Source organism: Oncorhynchus keta, chromosome 25, assembly GCF_023373465.1.
Source record: "Oncorhynchus keta strain PuntledgeMale-10-30-2019 chromosome 25, Oket_V2, whole genome shotgun sequence".
NCBI lineage: Eukaryota > Metazoa > Chordata > Actinopteri > Salmoniformes > Salmonidae > Oncorhynchus > Oncorhynchus keta.
The window spans coordinates 16709386-16724417 of record NC_068445.1 but is presented as its reverse complement, the minus strand read 5'-3'; the positions used below and the strand labels follow the sequence as shown (position 1 = coordinate 16724417).

At 42.3% G+C, this 15032-nt stretch overlaps 1 protein-coding gene across 1 annotated transcript in view; it reads right to left on the bottom strand.

Moving 5' to 3' along the window:
• Positions 1-15032, bottom strand: part of LOC118357853 (calcineurin-binding protein cabin-1-like) — a 95899-nt gene that overhangs the window by 58836 nt on the left and 22031 nt on the right. The window contains 2 exon segments of the mRNA XM_052479987.1: positions 12569-12682; positions 14783-15024. Coding sequence (XP_052335947.1) covers positions 12569-12682; positions 14783-15024 — 356 coding nt within the window.

Genomic DNA, 15032 nt, shown 5'->3' with positions numbered 1-15032 from the left:
ATTGCTTGTTGATCATTGCTAGACAACCAGTTTCAGGCCTTGCAATAGCTTTTCAAGTACACTGAACACGACATGTAAAGTGTTGGTCCCATGTTTCATGAGCTGAAATAAAACATCCCAGAAATGTTCCACACGCACAAAAAGCATATTTCTCTAAAATGCTGTGCACAAACTTGTTTTCATCCCTGGAAGTGAGCATTTTCCCTTATATTAAGAAGCTGATTAAAAAGCATGATCATTACACAGGTGCACCTTGTGTTGGGGACAATAAAAGGCCACTCAAATGTACAGTTTTGTCACACAACACAATGCCACAGAAGTCTCAAGTTGAGGGAGCGTGCAATTGGCATGCAGACTGCAGGAATGTCCACCAGAGCTGTTGCCAGAGAATTTAATGTTAATTTATATACCATAAGCCGCTTCCAACATCGTTTTAGAGAATTTGGCAGTATGTCCAACCGGCCTCACAACCGCAAACCATTTGTAACGACGCCAGCCCAGGACCTCCACATCCAGCATCTTCATCTGTGACTTCAGTGGGAAAATGCGCACTTTCGATGGCCACTGGCATGCTGGAAAGGTGTGCTCTTCACAGATTAATCCCGGAATCAACTTTACTGAGCAGATGGCAGATGTGTGGGAGAGGAGTTTGCCGATGGCAACGCTGTGAACAGTGCCCCATGGTGGCGGTAGGGTTATGACATGGACAGGCATAAACTACGGACAACGAACACAATTGCATGTTATCAATGGCAATTTGAATGCACAGAGATACCATGACGAGGTCATGAGGCCCACTGTCGTGCCATCACCTCATGTTTCTGAATGATTATGCACAGCCACATGTCACAATGACATGTACACAATTCCTGGAAGATGAAAATGTCCCAGTTCTTCCATGGTCTGCATACTCAGACATGTCACCCATTGAGCATGTTTGGGATTCTCTGGGTCGACCTGTACGACAGCGTGTTCCAGTTCCCGCCAAATTCCAGCAACTTCGCACAGCCATTGAAGAGGAGTGGGACATTCCACAGGCCAATCAAAAACCTTATCAACTCTATGCCAAGGAGATGTGTTGCGCTGCATGAGGGAAATGGTGGTCACTGGTTCAAAAATAATGTTAAACACTATTATTGCAGAGTCCATGCAACTTATTATGTGACTTGTTTAGCAAATGTTCACTGCTGAACTTAAGGCTTGCCATAACAAAAATGTCAAATACTTATTGACTCAAGACATTTTAGCTTTTCATTGTTAATTAATTTGTAAAAATGTCCAAAAACCTAATTCCACTTTGGCAAAAACTCTCAATTTAATCAATTCAGGCTGTAACAACAAAATGTGGAAAAAGGGGTGTGAATACTTTGAAGGCACTGTAAATTACTGGTGTGCGGAAGAGATGACCACAGTCATCTCTTCTACAGATCCTCCAGACCTAATCATCCTACCAGGCACACAATAGAGCAAGGCCTCCCTCCACATGGGCTTACATTCATGACAGTGCTACCTAGGATTCCACAATTAGGCTAAAAGCAACCATACCACAGCATGCTAAAAAAAAAGGTAAACTTGCTGCATGGATCACGGGGAATAAAAATAGTTGCAGCATGGGGAATTATCTTATAGGACTACAACAAATGTAATGAGATGGTGGACACGGAGTATGTCTTTCCCAAAAGTAGGCTTTTTATTTTCAAGATTTAAACAACTGATGCAATGTTAGAATGTCTCAGTTCTCACTCCATTGTTTTAGCCATTAATAAGGGTCTCTTGGTGCAGTATGTTATTGCTATAAGTCGAGGAGGAAGTCTGTTGGATGACATGCCAAATGAATGCGGAACTTGTACTCTAAACATTTCCTTCCAATCATTTACTTCTGATTTGTTGTGAAATTGTTTGAAATTGCTGTTATTCACTTTTGAGTTGTCAATATTCAAAATAACTTTTTACTTTCCAAATTGTAAAGTAAGGTCACAACAAATCTACCAAGTTTCAAAAGCGGGAATAATTCACATTTATCCCTAGAGTTCCGGGACATAGTGCAAAAATCAGAAGTGCCCATTTAAAGCATTTAAAACCAAGATATGGTCACTACGCCAGGGTTCTCCCAAAATAAGATTGTCGCTGCGCCACATTGCCATCTTGGCAGCTCTCCACTATGTAAAAAGACTTCACAGCAAGTGAAACTGATATTTAGTAATGATAGCCAATGACATTGTTGTGAATTGAAAAACAGGCAGTGTCACTCAGAGCGTTATCATGTTCCTCAATTAATTCAGCACATTTCAGCAGTAGGCCATCTCGAAACACCCCGAGTAGGCCATAGCGTTGTCGAATCATACAGACTTTGCAACGGCAATAAAACAAAAGTCAAATGACCAAAATTACTAAGCTTGCTAGATAACCTCCAACAAATGACAGAATATCTCCTATTTGGCTAAATTGAGTTGATTATACAGATAGCAGGTCAGCTCATGAATAACAGGGACATTGAGAGGAAATAGTTTAAATAGCAAGGTATCTTAACGGGGACCAACTCTGTATAAAAAAACAACAACGTCCGTATATCTTCTCTCATATTGTTTGTTGATCACACATTTTCTACCAAAGCTCTCATATGGGAAGCAATACAAGACAGCGCAGAAGAGAGAATACAGTAGACGGCACACGTCAAACATGTGATTTATGACCCTATTTTATGGGTCACATGTGTATGCCCATATATGGACATCCTGTCAGGAAGTTCTCACGCTCTCTAGGGAGTGCCCATATATGTACATCCTGTCAAGTTCTCACGCTTTAGAGTGTTTATTTAACCAGATATTGACAGCTTTAAAGGAACAGATGCACTATGATTGATGTGTAGGGACCTCGTTGAACTGGGGAATGTGTTTTAACATTTCAAAGAGTATGCCCCCCCCCCCAGTTGTACTGACCTTAGGGCTGTTGTCTATGAAACAGGAATGTCCGGGTTTATTGGGGGCAGCCGCATTATAAATAAGAGTTGAACACTACAAGCGACCTCGATAAACCCCAGAAAATACTATACAAGAAATTACAATAAACCCAGAACATTAAATAACAAATTAAACATGTCTCCTAGGCCAATTGTAGGTGTACTTTGTGCCTCGTGTCAAGAACACAATGACAAAAACATTGAAGACATTCTGTGTGATGCCCCTGATTGTTTTAATGAAGTGCAGGATATGAGTGATGGACATTTTCCAACCCGAGGATTCAACTGTGAAGATTTTCACAGACAGCGGCCACAGTCCCCTTTATCAAACAAAACCCGGGAGTTTTTCTCCTGCGCTGCATATGAGAGAATGGCTTAAGATACGGCTGGCGCTATGCCAGATCGAACACGCCCTGAGTGGGACAACCCTGCCCGGGTACGCGCTGGAAGAGGAAGTGTGCAGGCGAGATGATTTGAAAGCCATAAGAATCTCTTCAGTGGCATATAGTCCAGACTCCAAAGTGACAATTAGCATGTGCCCAATTCAATAGTTCCAATGCTACAAAATCAGTTAGTTCGTATGTATTTTCCAAAGCCTGCAAGGATGTGAACCATCTTGTGCCTGTCTTTAGCTTTAAGTGGAGCTGGCCATGATAAAACAGCTGGACAATCTTTTCCAACATCGTGAACAATTACACCGCTGGGCGCTTCTATCTTTAAGATAGACCCTGGGTCTAAAGGCAAGACGTTCGATCTATCCAGGTAAAGAAAACATACTGAACCTGGAGTGTGCTGGACATCGTGCAGGGAAGAGACACTTTCGGGAAGATGGGGAATTAGACACAGGCATGTGTCTGGGTTAACCATTTAGCCTCCCCCTTTTCTGTAAGAAAGGAATAGTACAATTGTTTAACTAATTATAACACGTTTAAAAGGTATGTACTAAATCATTTAATTAAATAAAGGGTTTTCAAATTGTATCTCACCTTTAACAAATGGAATCTCAGTTTCTCTCTCAGTCTGTCTCAGAGAAAGGCGTTCTGGGAAAGGTGTGTGTTTCAAAACAGTGTTTTTTTAAAATATATATGAAGTCTTTCCTACAACAGACAGTTATAAATATAATAATTTAAAGGATATTAAAGTCTAGTACTGTAATAATTATACACTGCTCAAAAAAAAATAAAAAACACATCCTAGATCTGAATGAATGAAATATTCTTATTAAATACTTTTTGCTTTACATAGTTGAATGTGCTGACAACAAAATAACACAAAAATTATCAATGGAAATCAAATTTATCAACCCATGGAGGTCTGGATTTGGAGTCACACTCAAAATTAAAGTAGAAAAACACACTACAGGCTGATCCAACTTTGATATAATGATATAATAAAGTCAAAATGAGGCTCAGTAGTGTGTGTTGCCTCCACCTGCCTGTATGACCTCCCTACAACACCTGGGCAGGCTCCTGATGAGGTGGCGGATGGTCTCCTGAGGGATCTCCTCCCAGACCTGGACTAAAGCATCCGCCAACTCCTGGACAGTCTGTGGTGCAACGTGGCGTTGGTGGATGGAGCGAGACATGATGTCCCAGATATGCTCAATTGGATTCAGGTCTGGGGAACGGGCGGGCCAGTCCATAGCATCAATGCCTTCCTCTTGCAGGAACTGCTGACACACTCCAGCCACATGAGGTCTAGCATTGTCTTGCATTAGGAGGAACCCAGGGCCAACCGCACCAGCATATGATCTCACAAGGGGTCTGAGGATCTCATCTCGGTACCTAATGGCAGTCAGGCTACCTCTGGTGAGCACATGGAGGGCTGTGCGACCCCCAAAGAAATGCCACCCCACACCATGACTGACCCACCGCCAAACCGGTCATGCTGGAGGATGTTGCAGGCAGCAGAACGTTCTCCGCGGCGTCTCCAGACTGTGTCACGTCTGTCACGTGCTCAGTGTGAACCTGCTGTAAGCCCAACCCCCACCTGTGGGTGTCAGGCCCTCCTTACCACCCTCATGGAGTCTGTTTCTGACCGTTTGAGCAGACACATGCACATTTGTGGCCTGCTGGAGGTAATTTTGCAGGGCTCTGGCAGTGCTCCTCCTGCTCCTCCTTGCACAAAGGCGGAGGTAGCGGTCCTGCTGCTGGGTTGTTGCCCTCCTACGGCCTCCTCCACATCTCCTGATGTACTGGCCTGTCTCCTGGTAGCGCCTCCATGCTCTGGACACTACGCTGACAGACACTTGCCACAGCTCGCATTGATGTTCCATCCTGGATGAGCTGCACTACCTGAGACACTTGTGTGGGTTGTAGACTCCGTCTCATGCTACCACTAGAGTGAAAGCACCGCCAGTATTCAAAAGTGACCAAAACATCAGCCAGGAAGCGTAGGAACTGAGAAGTGGTCTGTGGTCACCACCTGCAGAACCACTCCTTTATTAGGGGTGTCTTGCTAATTGCCTATAATTTCCACCTGTTGTCTATTCCATTTGCAAAACAGCATGTGAAATTTATTGTCAATCAGTGTTGCTTCCTAAGTTTGATTTCACAGAAGTGTGATTGACTTGAAGTTACATTGTGTTGTTTAAGTGTTCCCTTTATTTTTTTGAGCAGTGTATATAGTTTGTATAACAAAGTTATTTTGTATGTGTATAAAAACATTCTGGCATGGATAAATATTGCGCTGTAATTTTTTTATTTTTTTTAAAAACATTTTAACATGTTTGAAAACGTCTGTACTAAATATGTAGAATTAAATAAAGGGTTAAATATAGGGTTTTAAAAATGTATCTCGCCTTTTTTCTCTAAGTGTGTGTGTCTTGGAACGGCTTCAGGAAAGACGTGTGTGTGCGTGTTTCAAAACATTGGGGTTTTCGGGGTGTGTGTGTGTGTCTCAACAATTGTGCTTGAAACAATTCAAAATTAGGGGTCATTTGCACATAAGCCTCTCAAAAACAGACGTTGGTCGGTTCCCCGATGATGTTTGGGGATCAAAAGTCAATCCAACCAACCAGCAAAGAATAGGTCTTGACACCTCTAAGGTTTAAAAACAATGTGTTTTTCCCAAAACAATACCAACACTAGGGGGTCATTTGCACATAGGTTGTCTCCACACAACAACAAAACAGTCAGCAAAAAAACAATCCCCCAGGTCTGTAAATTCATTTCATATATTTGTTCTCCGTTCGGACACAGCTGCTCATCTGAAAGTATTTTCCAGCCTTTCTGCAAACCCATACACATGGAGAATTTTGAAGGTGAGGATTTGGAATTCATATATTAGATGTGTGCGTTAGGTAGTTTGTGGGAAATGTTTGACATTACTGCACTGTTTGGAACTCTAATATTAAACCGTTGTTATATATGGTTTTTACAGATATTCTAAAAGGGGTGGACATTGAATTTTCAGGTATGTTTTTATGTCTATTGTATTTTAAAAAAAGTTAAAATGTATATATTTCGTGTAAATATATTTAAATATGATTTAAAAAACGTCTATAGGATACCCAACATTTATACAGCTGCTACCGGGAATAATTGATTTGGATCATCCAACATTAGATGAGGAAACAGAGGTGCAAACAGTGCCCGGTTCTTCTTTACGCAGCCCGTCACCATCAAGCTATTTTCGACGTAAGTCCAAAAATAAAATGCGTAATAATATTTATACATGGAAACAAAAAAAGTGTGTACACTATTTTAAAAAGCTAATCTTGTGTTCACAGCCGACAGAACCCCAACAAGAATACCAGAAGCATTATTGACTACCTCTGAACGACTTCGGGGGCGCTGAAACAGATGATATTCTACCATTCAATACAAACGGCTTTACCAGAACTCCAAACAACCCAAGAAGCGCCGTTTTAACACAGCTACACACCCCCTAGAACCTCCAGCCAATCGCTACATAATCGGCCAAGGCGACTGGTCTGAAAACGATTGGATTCAAGAACATGCTCTCTATGGATACGGTATGACCCTATTATAAAAAAATTTCTTAGTTATACATTTTTTGATAGAATATGTTAAAACAATGTCAAATAAATGTTTTTTTTCAGACTCCAACGATGGCTATACAAACCCTGCAGAATCTACAAAGCCAGAGGACATTGGGATAGGACCCGTGTTATCCAGGCTTCCTCAGAACAGCAAGCGCCAAAAAAACAAATGACCTCTAACTATATATTGTTAATATATCTGAAATGTTTATATAATATATTTTATTTTTAATACCCTATTTTGTATATATTTTTCTTCCAGACTCCTCCCAGGCGTATACCAACACAGAAGGCCCAATATGTCAAGAGGACGAGATCGAGGAGGAATTCGGCATACTCTCTCTTGTTTTACCCAATGGTGCCGCAGATCTTGAACAATTTATAGCCCTGCTGGAACGACTTGCTCAATCTAATTTATCCATCATAGCTGATAGGACCCTAGAGCTCATTGTACAAATCGTACGTCAACCCCTAGGTGGAGGGGGTCAGAGAAGGAAACCGAAGACAATTCAAGTCATACTCTAGCTGGTCCATTCAATGGATGGAGTACTTGGCCCAGGATAAAAACATTTTTATTCAACATGCTTTGAATAGTGGGGAGAAGGCTGTTGGGCCGTATCACGTAGATGTATATACACAGATCGACGGTGTTGAGACAGTGTTTGAGTACAACGGTTGTTTCTTCCACGGTTGCTTTGTGCCCCGGGCCATGTGTGTCCTAACCCAAAAGACTTTTGGGGATATGTACAAGGAGTTCCAAGACAAATTGGAATCTTTACAGGCTACTTATGGGTTGAAAGTGAATGTGATGTGGGAGCATGAGTGGACAGAACTCAAAAAGTCTGATCCTCATGTTCGAGCTTTCCTTTCCAGCTTTGACACACCAGAACCCTTGGAACCCCGACAGGCATTGTATGGAGGTCGTACCAATGCTTTGACATTACGGTATGTAGCGCAACCCTATGAGACAATAGGATGTAGATTTTACATCCCTTTATCCTCATGTAATGAGTTCCTCTTGCTATCCTATGGGTCATCCTGAAATTATTCACTGTGACTGACTTACCCCAAAACTATTTGTCTGATTAAATCAGCGGTTTACCTCAGAGAGAATACAGTAGACCGCACACGTCAAACGTGTGATTTATGACCCTACTTGATGGGTCAGGTGTGTATGCCCATATATGGGCATTCTGCAGGACATCCTCCCTTCCATTCTCACGATAGGGGGAGGGTGTTTATTTAACCTGATAGCTTCAAAGGAACAGATGCACTGTCATGATGATTGATGTGTAGGAACCTCGTTGAACTGGGGGATGTGTTTGAACATTTCAAAGAGTATGGCCCCCACCCTGTTGTAATGACCTTAGGGCTGTTGTCTATGAAACAGGAATGTCCGGAGTTATTGTGGGGGAAGACGCATTGTAAATAAACCCCAGAACACCAAACAAGCGACCACGATAAACCACTAAAGAAATTAAACATGGATTTTGTGATCAGTGACACACACGTGATGACCGTAACAACGGAAGCAGGGTCTCGGTTGAAACAGAGAAATAAAGCATCAATATACGATGCGCCAAAAAAGAGGTTTCTAAACATGTATAGAACCCAAATACCGCCCACAACTGCGCTGAAAGATCAAGTGATGACTAATGGACAGTTATGGGGTTCTGTTTGATTATCCGGCCTGTCGAGTGAAACTCTATACTGTAGCCGAAGGAGAAGAATATACAGACCAGACTTTAGGAGAGGACTACAGGCTTGAAGACTGGCAGGTGTTTCGCCAGGTGGTGTGTCCCGAACAGAGTTATCAAAGGGGTATAGCTTGTTCACGGGCTACGAGACCCAATGGGAAGGTGCCCCTGACTCCTCAGGAAGAATATTTCATAGGGTGAAAATACAAAGAAAGAATGGATTTCCATGTGGATGCGTGGAGTTTTATATCAGCAACGACGAAATCCGCAACGAAAACAGTGATGGTGGCCTGAGTGGGGATTTTAGGTTGCATATGCTTATTCCTTTTAAAAGTTGGGATATTATGGAATTGAAAATGTTAGAGTTAGTGGATGCTCTTTTTGTACAGAGCCAAAAATGGCAGAGCATTGTTCAGCTAAGGAAGTGCATGATATATACGAATCCTAAGGATTATGATTCAAAGGAACCCCAAGAAGTTTCAGCCTCAGAAGGGTCAGCCCCGGAAGAAAAATAAGTAAGGGCTGCTATGTTTACCACGCCCCGATACCAAAGGAATGGTTCACCAATAAAAGGGGTGACCATAAAGCCACTGGTTCATCATTTCAGCATATACCATGGATATTCATATCCCATCGATACGTCATGTGTACCAGACCCTAAGAACTCTATGCCTCACAGCCCTCCATTCTACTCCCCCTAGGCAAGCCCCCCCGACATGTACACCGCCTGAGGATGTCTTTGATGTGGTGGTCAGTACTATTTTTGTGGACACCATCAAGGCCTCTGCAGCTGCACTTTTAGATGTGGTTATTGGAGAGTATATAAGAGAACAATGCCACGGTTGTGAGATCAGTCATCCCAGCCAACGACGACCTCCGTGTTTATATGCCCCACCCCGGTACTACTTCTTCAACAACCCTGAGGAGCTGGTGAAAAGACTGTGGTCCTGCTGCTTTATACCATCAATGGTCAGAGCCCTGGAGTCTATGGGTCTTGTGCCATCTATTCCCAGAGTTTACAGGGTAACCGAGGCTTTCCTACATGAACTGAAGGAGATATCCCTCTAGTGGTGCGGGGGCTGTGCTTTGGCAAAGTGGGTGGGGTTATATCCTTCCTGTTTGGCCCTGTCCGGGGATGTCCTCGGATGGGGCCACAGTGTCTCCTGACCCCTCCTGTCTCAGCCTCCAGTATTTATGCTGCAGTAGTTTATGTGTCGGGGGGGGTCAGTTTGTTATATCTGGAGTACTTCTCCTGTCCTATTCGGTGTCCTGTGTGAATCTAAGTGTGCGTTCTCTAATTCTCTCCTTCTCTCTCTCTTTCTCTCTCTCTTTCTCTCTTTCTCGGAGGACCTGAGCCCTAGGACCATACCCCAGGACTACCTGACATGATGACTCCTTGCTGTCCCCAGTCCACCTGACTGTGCTGCTGCTCCAGTTTCAACTGTTCTGCCTTATTATTATTCGACCATGCTGGTCATTTATGAACATTTGAACATCTTGGCCATGTTCTGTTATAATCTCCACCCAGCACAGCCAGAAGAGGACTGGCCACCCCACATAGCCTGGTTCCTCTCTAGGTTTTGGCCTTTCTAGGGAGTTTTTCCTAGCCACCGTGCTTCTACACCTGCATTGCTTGCTGTTTGGGGTTTTAGGCTGGGTTTCTGTACAGCACTTTGAGATATCAGCTGATGTACGACGGGCTATATAAATAAATTTGATTTGAAGGAGGTGATCTACATCCACGAGAAACTCAAAGAAATCCGGCATACACTGGTGGACGACAACAAATACAAGGAAGCTTTGGTGGCTGATGTGGTGACTTTCTGGCTCAATAAACCAAGAGAACGAGTAATAATTCATATGTTTTATTTAGATGTAAAGCAATGGGTACCTATATGCATATGATGTTAGAGAATAAATACATGTTTTCTTTTGAGAGAACTTACAAATGTTATGCAGCAAATTATTGAAAACAAAGTGAACAATTTATCATTCTACACAACCCACAATACATGGGCTACTGCAGAGTGTGTGCTAAAAATGGAGCAAATCATGAATCATGTAAGATACGAGCGAGAGTCTACAATGGACACTACTGGATGATTCTGAAGAACTAGAAACACCCTTGTCTAAGATTTGACTTTATTTGTGTGAAACACCATTTAATTGTAACATGTGTCATATGTTGCTTATATAACAGATGTGTGTGTTTTAAAAATTCAGAGACACAAGCCTGTAAATGTAAACCAAGTACACAAGGTGTTGCATGCATGGGTCGTTGAGAAAACGGGCACTAATATCCTGCTATGTATCCTGACTTGTCTGCATATGTAATACTTGATATTTGCAAAAATAAAATTTAAAATGAAATGTCGTTATTTAAAAGGGGCTCATTAATGTTATTGTACATCAGAGAGGCAAGAAGGATGGCGGAGCAGATTTTGAAAAACATTTATATACCCCCTCTAACCCAGGGTCTTATGGGGGGAAGGAGTGGATCCATAGAGCTATAGACGAAGAAACAGGTAGCAGGTTAGGCGCTGCTCAAGTGAATGAATGGCGAGCAGAGCAGGATGCTCACACTCTGCATAAACCTGTGCTTAAACAATTCCTACCCATCCCTTGTCCCAGTTTCAGGCAGATCTGTGTGATATGCAGGCCCTTGCAGATAAACATGGAAATCGCTACATGCTAACAGTTAGACATTTTCTCTAAAATAGCATTTGTAAGGGTCTTAAAAAAAAATTATTGGGGCAGAGGTGACCCGGGCCTTTGACTATCTTAAAGGAAGGAGGAGCACCCAAGAAAGTGCAGACTGACAGAGTTTTTCTTTTTAATAATACTTTTCAGAAACTCATGAAAAAGCACAATATCGTACATTTTACTACAGGTTCGGATTTGAAAGCTTCAGTTGTGGAACGCTTTAACATAACTTTGAAGGAGAGGATGTGGAAATACTTTACAGCTCACAACACGCATAGATATATCGATATAGTTCAAGATTTAGTAAAGGGTTACAACTACCATAAGAGTATGCGGATGAAACCCTCCGAGGTCTTTAAAAATCTGTATGGTTTGTTCCCCTTCATCGTAAGAAAATCATTGATTTTAAATGCATAGTGGGGGACTTGGTAGGTATATCCAAGTTGAGGGGTGTTTGACAAAAAATATGAGCACGGTTACAGCAATGAGTTGTTCAGTTACCGAATGTCTACCACATATACCCCCTGTCTACAAGTTAAAAGATTATGATGGGGAGCTTATAGCTTATGAGAAGGAACTACAGAAGGTACACTTGGGTAAAGACAACGGCTTTCACGTGGAGGAAATTCAGGAATCAAAAGAGAGAAAATGTTTTTAAAAATATTTTTAAAAACGGGTGTTGGTCTGTTGGAAAAACTGGCCCCAAAAGTTCAACAGTTGGGTATTAGAGGACAAGGTGGTGGAGGCAGTGGGGGTCAACTTAAACCCTCCTGTATGATAAAAACGCCATCATTCGAGTGTACACAGGAGTGTATCATGGAACACAATGGATTCTACCTGACTCTCTGCGTCTGCACATATATATATATATACACACATACATGCATGTATGAACAACCAAAGTTCAAATTATACAAACAATTTTCCATAGCCTATAGTTATCAGAGACCTGGAAAGTAGGTCTCAGCGAGATTACATACCCCCATAGTTGGTATAATATTAAGGATAAGGACCGTGATTGTTATTGCAAAAGGATATCGGAACCTCCGCCTGATTTTGCCAAGCTATCGGTCATTGTTTAAAAACAATATTAACAAACAAACTAACTAACAACCAGGACTAGTGCATAGTAATGTTAGCCAGGTGAGCCAGCCAGGGTAGCAGAAACTTGATGGCGGAGCTGGCTTGGTGAACTGTGAAACTTACAATGAACAGCTTTGTCTTGTTCCCCTCATAGAAAAGTCCTCGTGCTGGCATATGCTTCAGCTGTTGCCATGGGACACTGCTTCCTAGCAACACATCACGTGGCCACCGCAGATTCTGCGAAAACACAAAAAAATGATCAGAAAACGTGGGGGATGCCCCTCAAGAGGAAGACCACAAACCACAAACACGAGACAAAGAAAAAGGTTCAAATGTTACATCATACCACAAGCTTCATTGAATCAATCATTTTCAGATGAATCATCCACTACAGTACCTAACATCACTGTATTGTTACCTTGTTCTGTCATAGCAGCTCCAATGTCCATTAACTGTAGTTTAACAGTACAAGGGGACTGTAGCTGAAGTCAATTTGTTGACATGCAAGGGGTACTCCTTTTAAATCAGCACTGATGTTTTTATTAGATAGTGGAGAGGTTGGGTTAGGCAGAGGAATGGCCATTCAGATAGAACATATCGCTGACAAGACATTTCCATCACTGCCTTTTTGAAAAGCCAACTCTAGACACTGAGCTGTAAAAACCCAGTGCCAAATGGTCGGAGATTTACAGGCCCTCCTGCCAATCCCTGACTTCCTTAATGAGTCTCACACTGACGGTCCCAGCCCATGCAGGTTTAGCCTAACTGTTTCTGGGAGCTAAAGACATGCAGAGGCTTTAGTAGAAGGGTGCAGTTCATCCTCAAACAACTATGATTCTCCCAGTGTTGTTTTCTGTGTTTCAATAATGTATCATATCAATAAAGTTGGTCCAGGCATTTGGCATCTCTCCTGGACCAGCTATCAGGAAAGCTCAGCAGACATCTGTTTCAGCAGGAATGGCCTTGTACATGAAATTCCATACCAAAGTCAAGTGTTGTGGACAGATGTAAATGATTATATTTCATGACAAATCTATGAAAGCCATCTGAATTATTTTTAGGTTCTGCATAAAGGAATCAGAGGTAGGCTATTTAACTTCTCAACTATCCATCCACCACACATTCCTGTTACAATAGGGCAATTCAACGTAACAGGGTGATGCTGAAACTCAGATTTTTCACTTTAAAATATAAACCAAACAAAAACCAATGATTGCAAAGTTTAAAAAAATTAAATGACTCTGCATCACTTTGTTACCATGTAATTTGCCCAATAATAACCCATAACATGAATTTAGTATTCGCTGAGAAACGTATGATTACATTAGCTTGTAATTCAAACCCCAGAAGACGTAGGATTTGTAGTGAATAACAAACAGGGTTGTCACTTATTAACCAAGAGGGCTATAGACCTGAACAGCCACAATGCTGCCTCTGGTCTGTAACGCTGAGCCGTAGGTAGTTACTTGACAATTTAGCAGAACAGCTCAACTCCTTGTTTTTCATTCAGCTCCAAAAGGAAATGTAATACAGAACCAATTATTTCACCTACCTTTAGGACATACTCACTTCTTAAAACAGGTGCAAGCTCTGCGATTGAGATTCTTAATCCATTTTTGTCAATCCTAAAACAATGGAGCAGTAAACTACAGCCAGTCAGGGGCCCAGGTCAGTCCAGCTGACTGAAAGAATCCTAATCTAAATATGAAAAGCATGCTCTGAGAACAGCTACATAACGGTCTCAATAGGTGAATAAAGAGAACAGCAACAGTTCACTAGTCTGTTATCAGTGACCAAAACTCTGCCCTGGAAATTGGTTAACCCAACCTCATTGAATTGGGATCAGCAGTCCCATAGGAGGGTCTGACTGGCAAAGTGCTGACTGTAGGGCGTCACGACACTAAACAGTCTAGCTGTGCCAAACCTGGCTGAGAGAGCACTGTGCTGCTGCCACCCACGCACACCTCTGCACACAGAGCCTTGTGTCCAATTCACACTCTGCTGTTTCAGCACCTACTGTACTATACGGTCACATTAACCCCACAGTCCCACAGGCAAACTAGCACAATTGATAAGAGGAAGTCAGAGTCCAAGCCAAACAAACTACAGACATGCAATTCTTAGAAAAACACCATCTATTTGAATACCAATATACCATACCTGAGGAAATGGTGTAAACTAGATTCATGGTATCAGATCTGAGGGTTTTAAATGTCAAAGTTAATTGCAGGAAATGCCACTGATGATAAGAGTAGGGGCGAATATTCCTGTCAAAACATTCTGTGAATGAATGTAAGCGAACCATATATGATATGGAGGGAGGGTGGACAAACTAACCTGTTGGGCCTTGCTGTTGATGGAAAAGGCCAGACGGTAGAGGCTCTTGTCGTGCTGAGGGAAGCAGCTCAGGCAGAAGAAGACACTACGGACACACACGTCCCACAGCATGCGACAATGCTCAGTAGGGAGGGCCTTGGGCACCTCAACCATCTCTGGGGGGGTCCTGGTGAGTGGACTAGGCCTTTGGTCAGGTGGATGGAACAGGCAGTGGATGAGAGCAGGGCTCCATGGTTGGCTTTAGCGCATC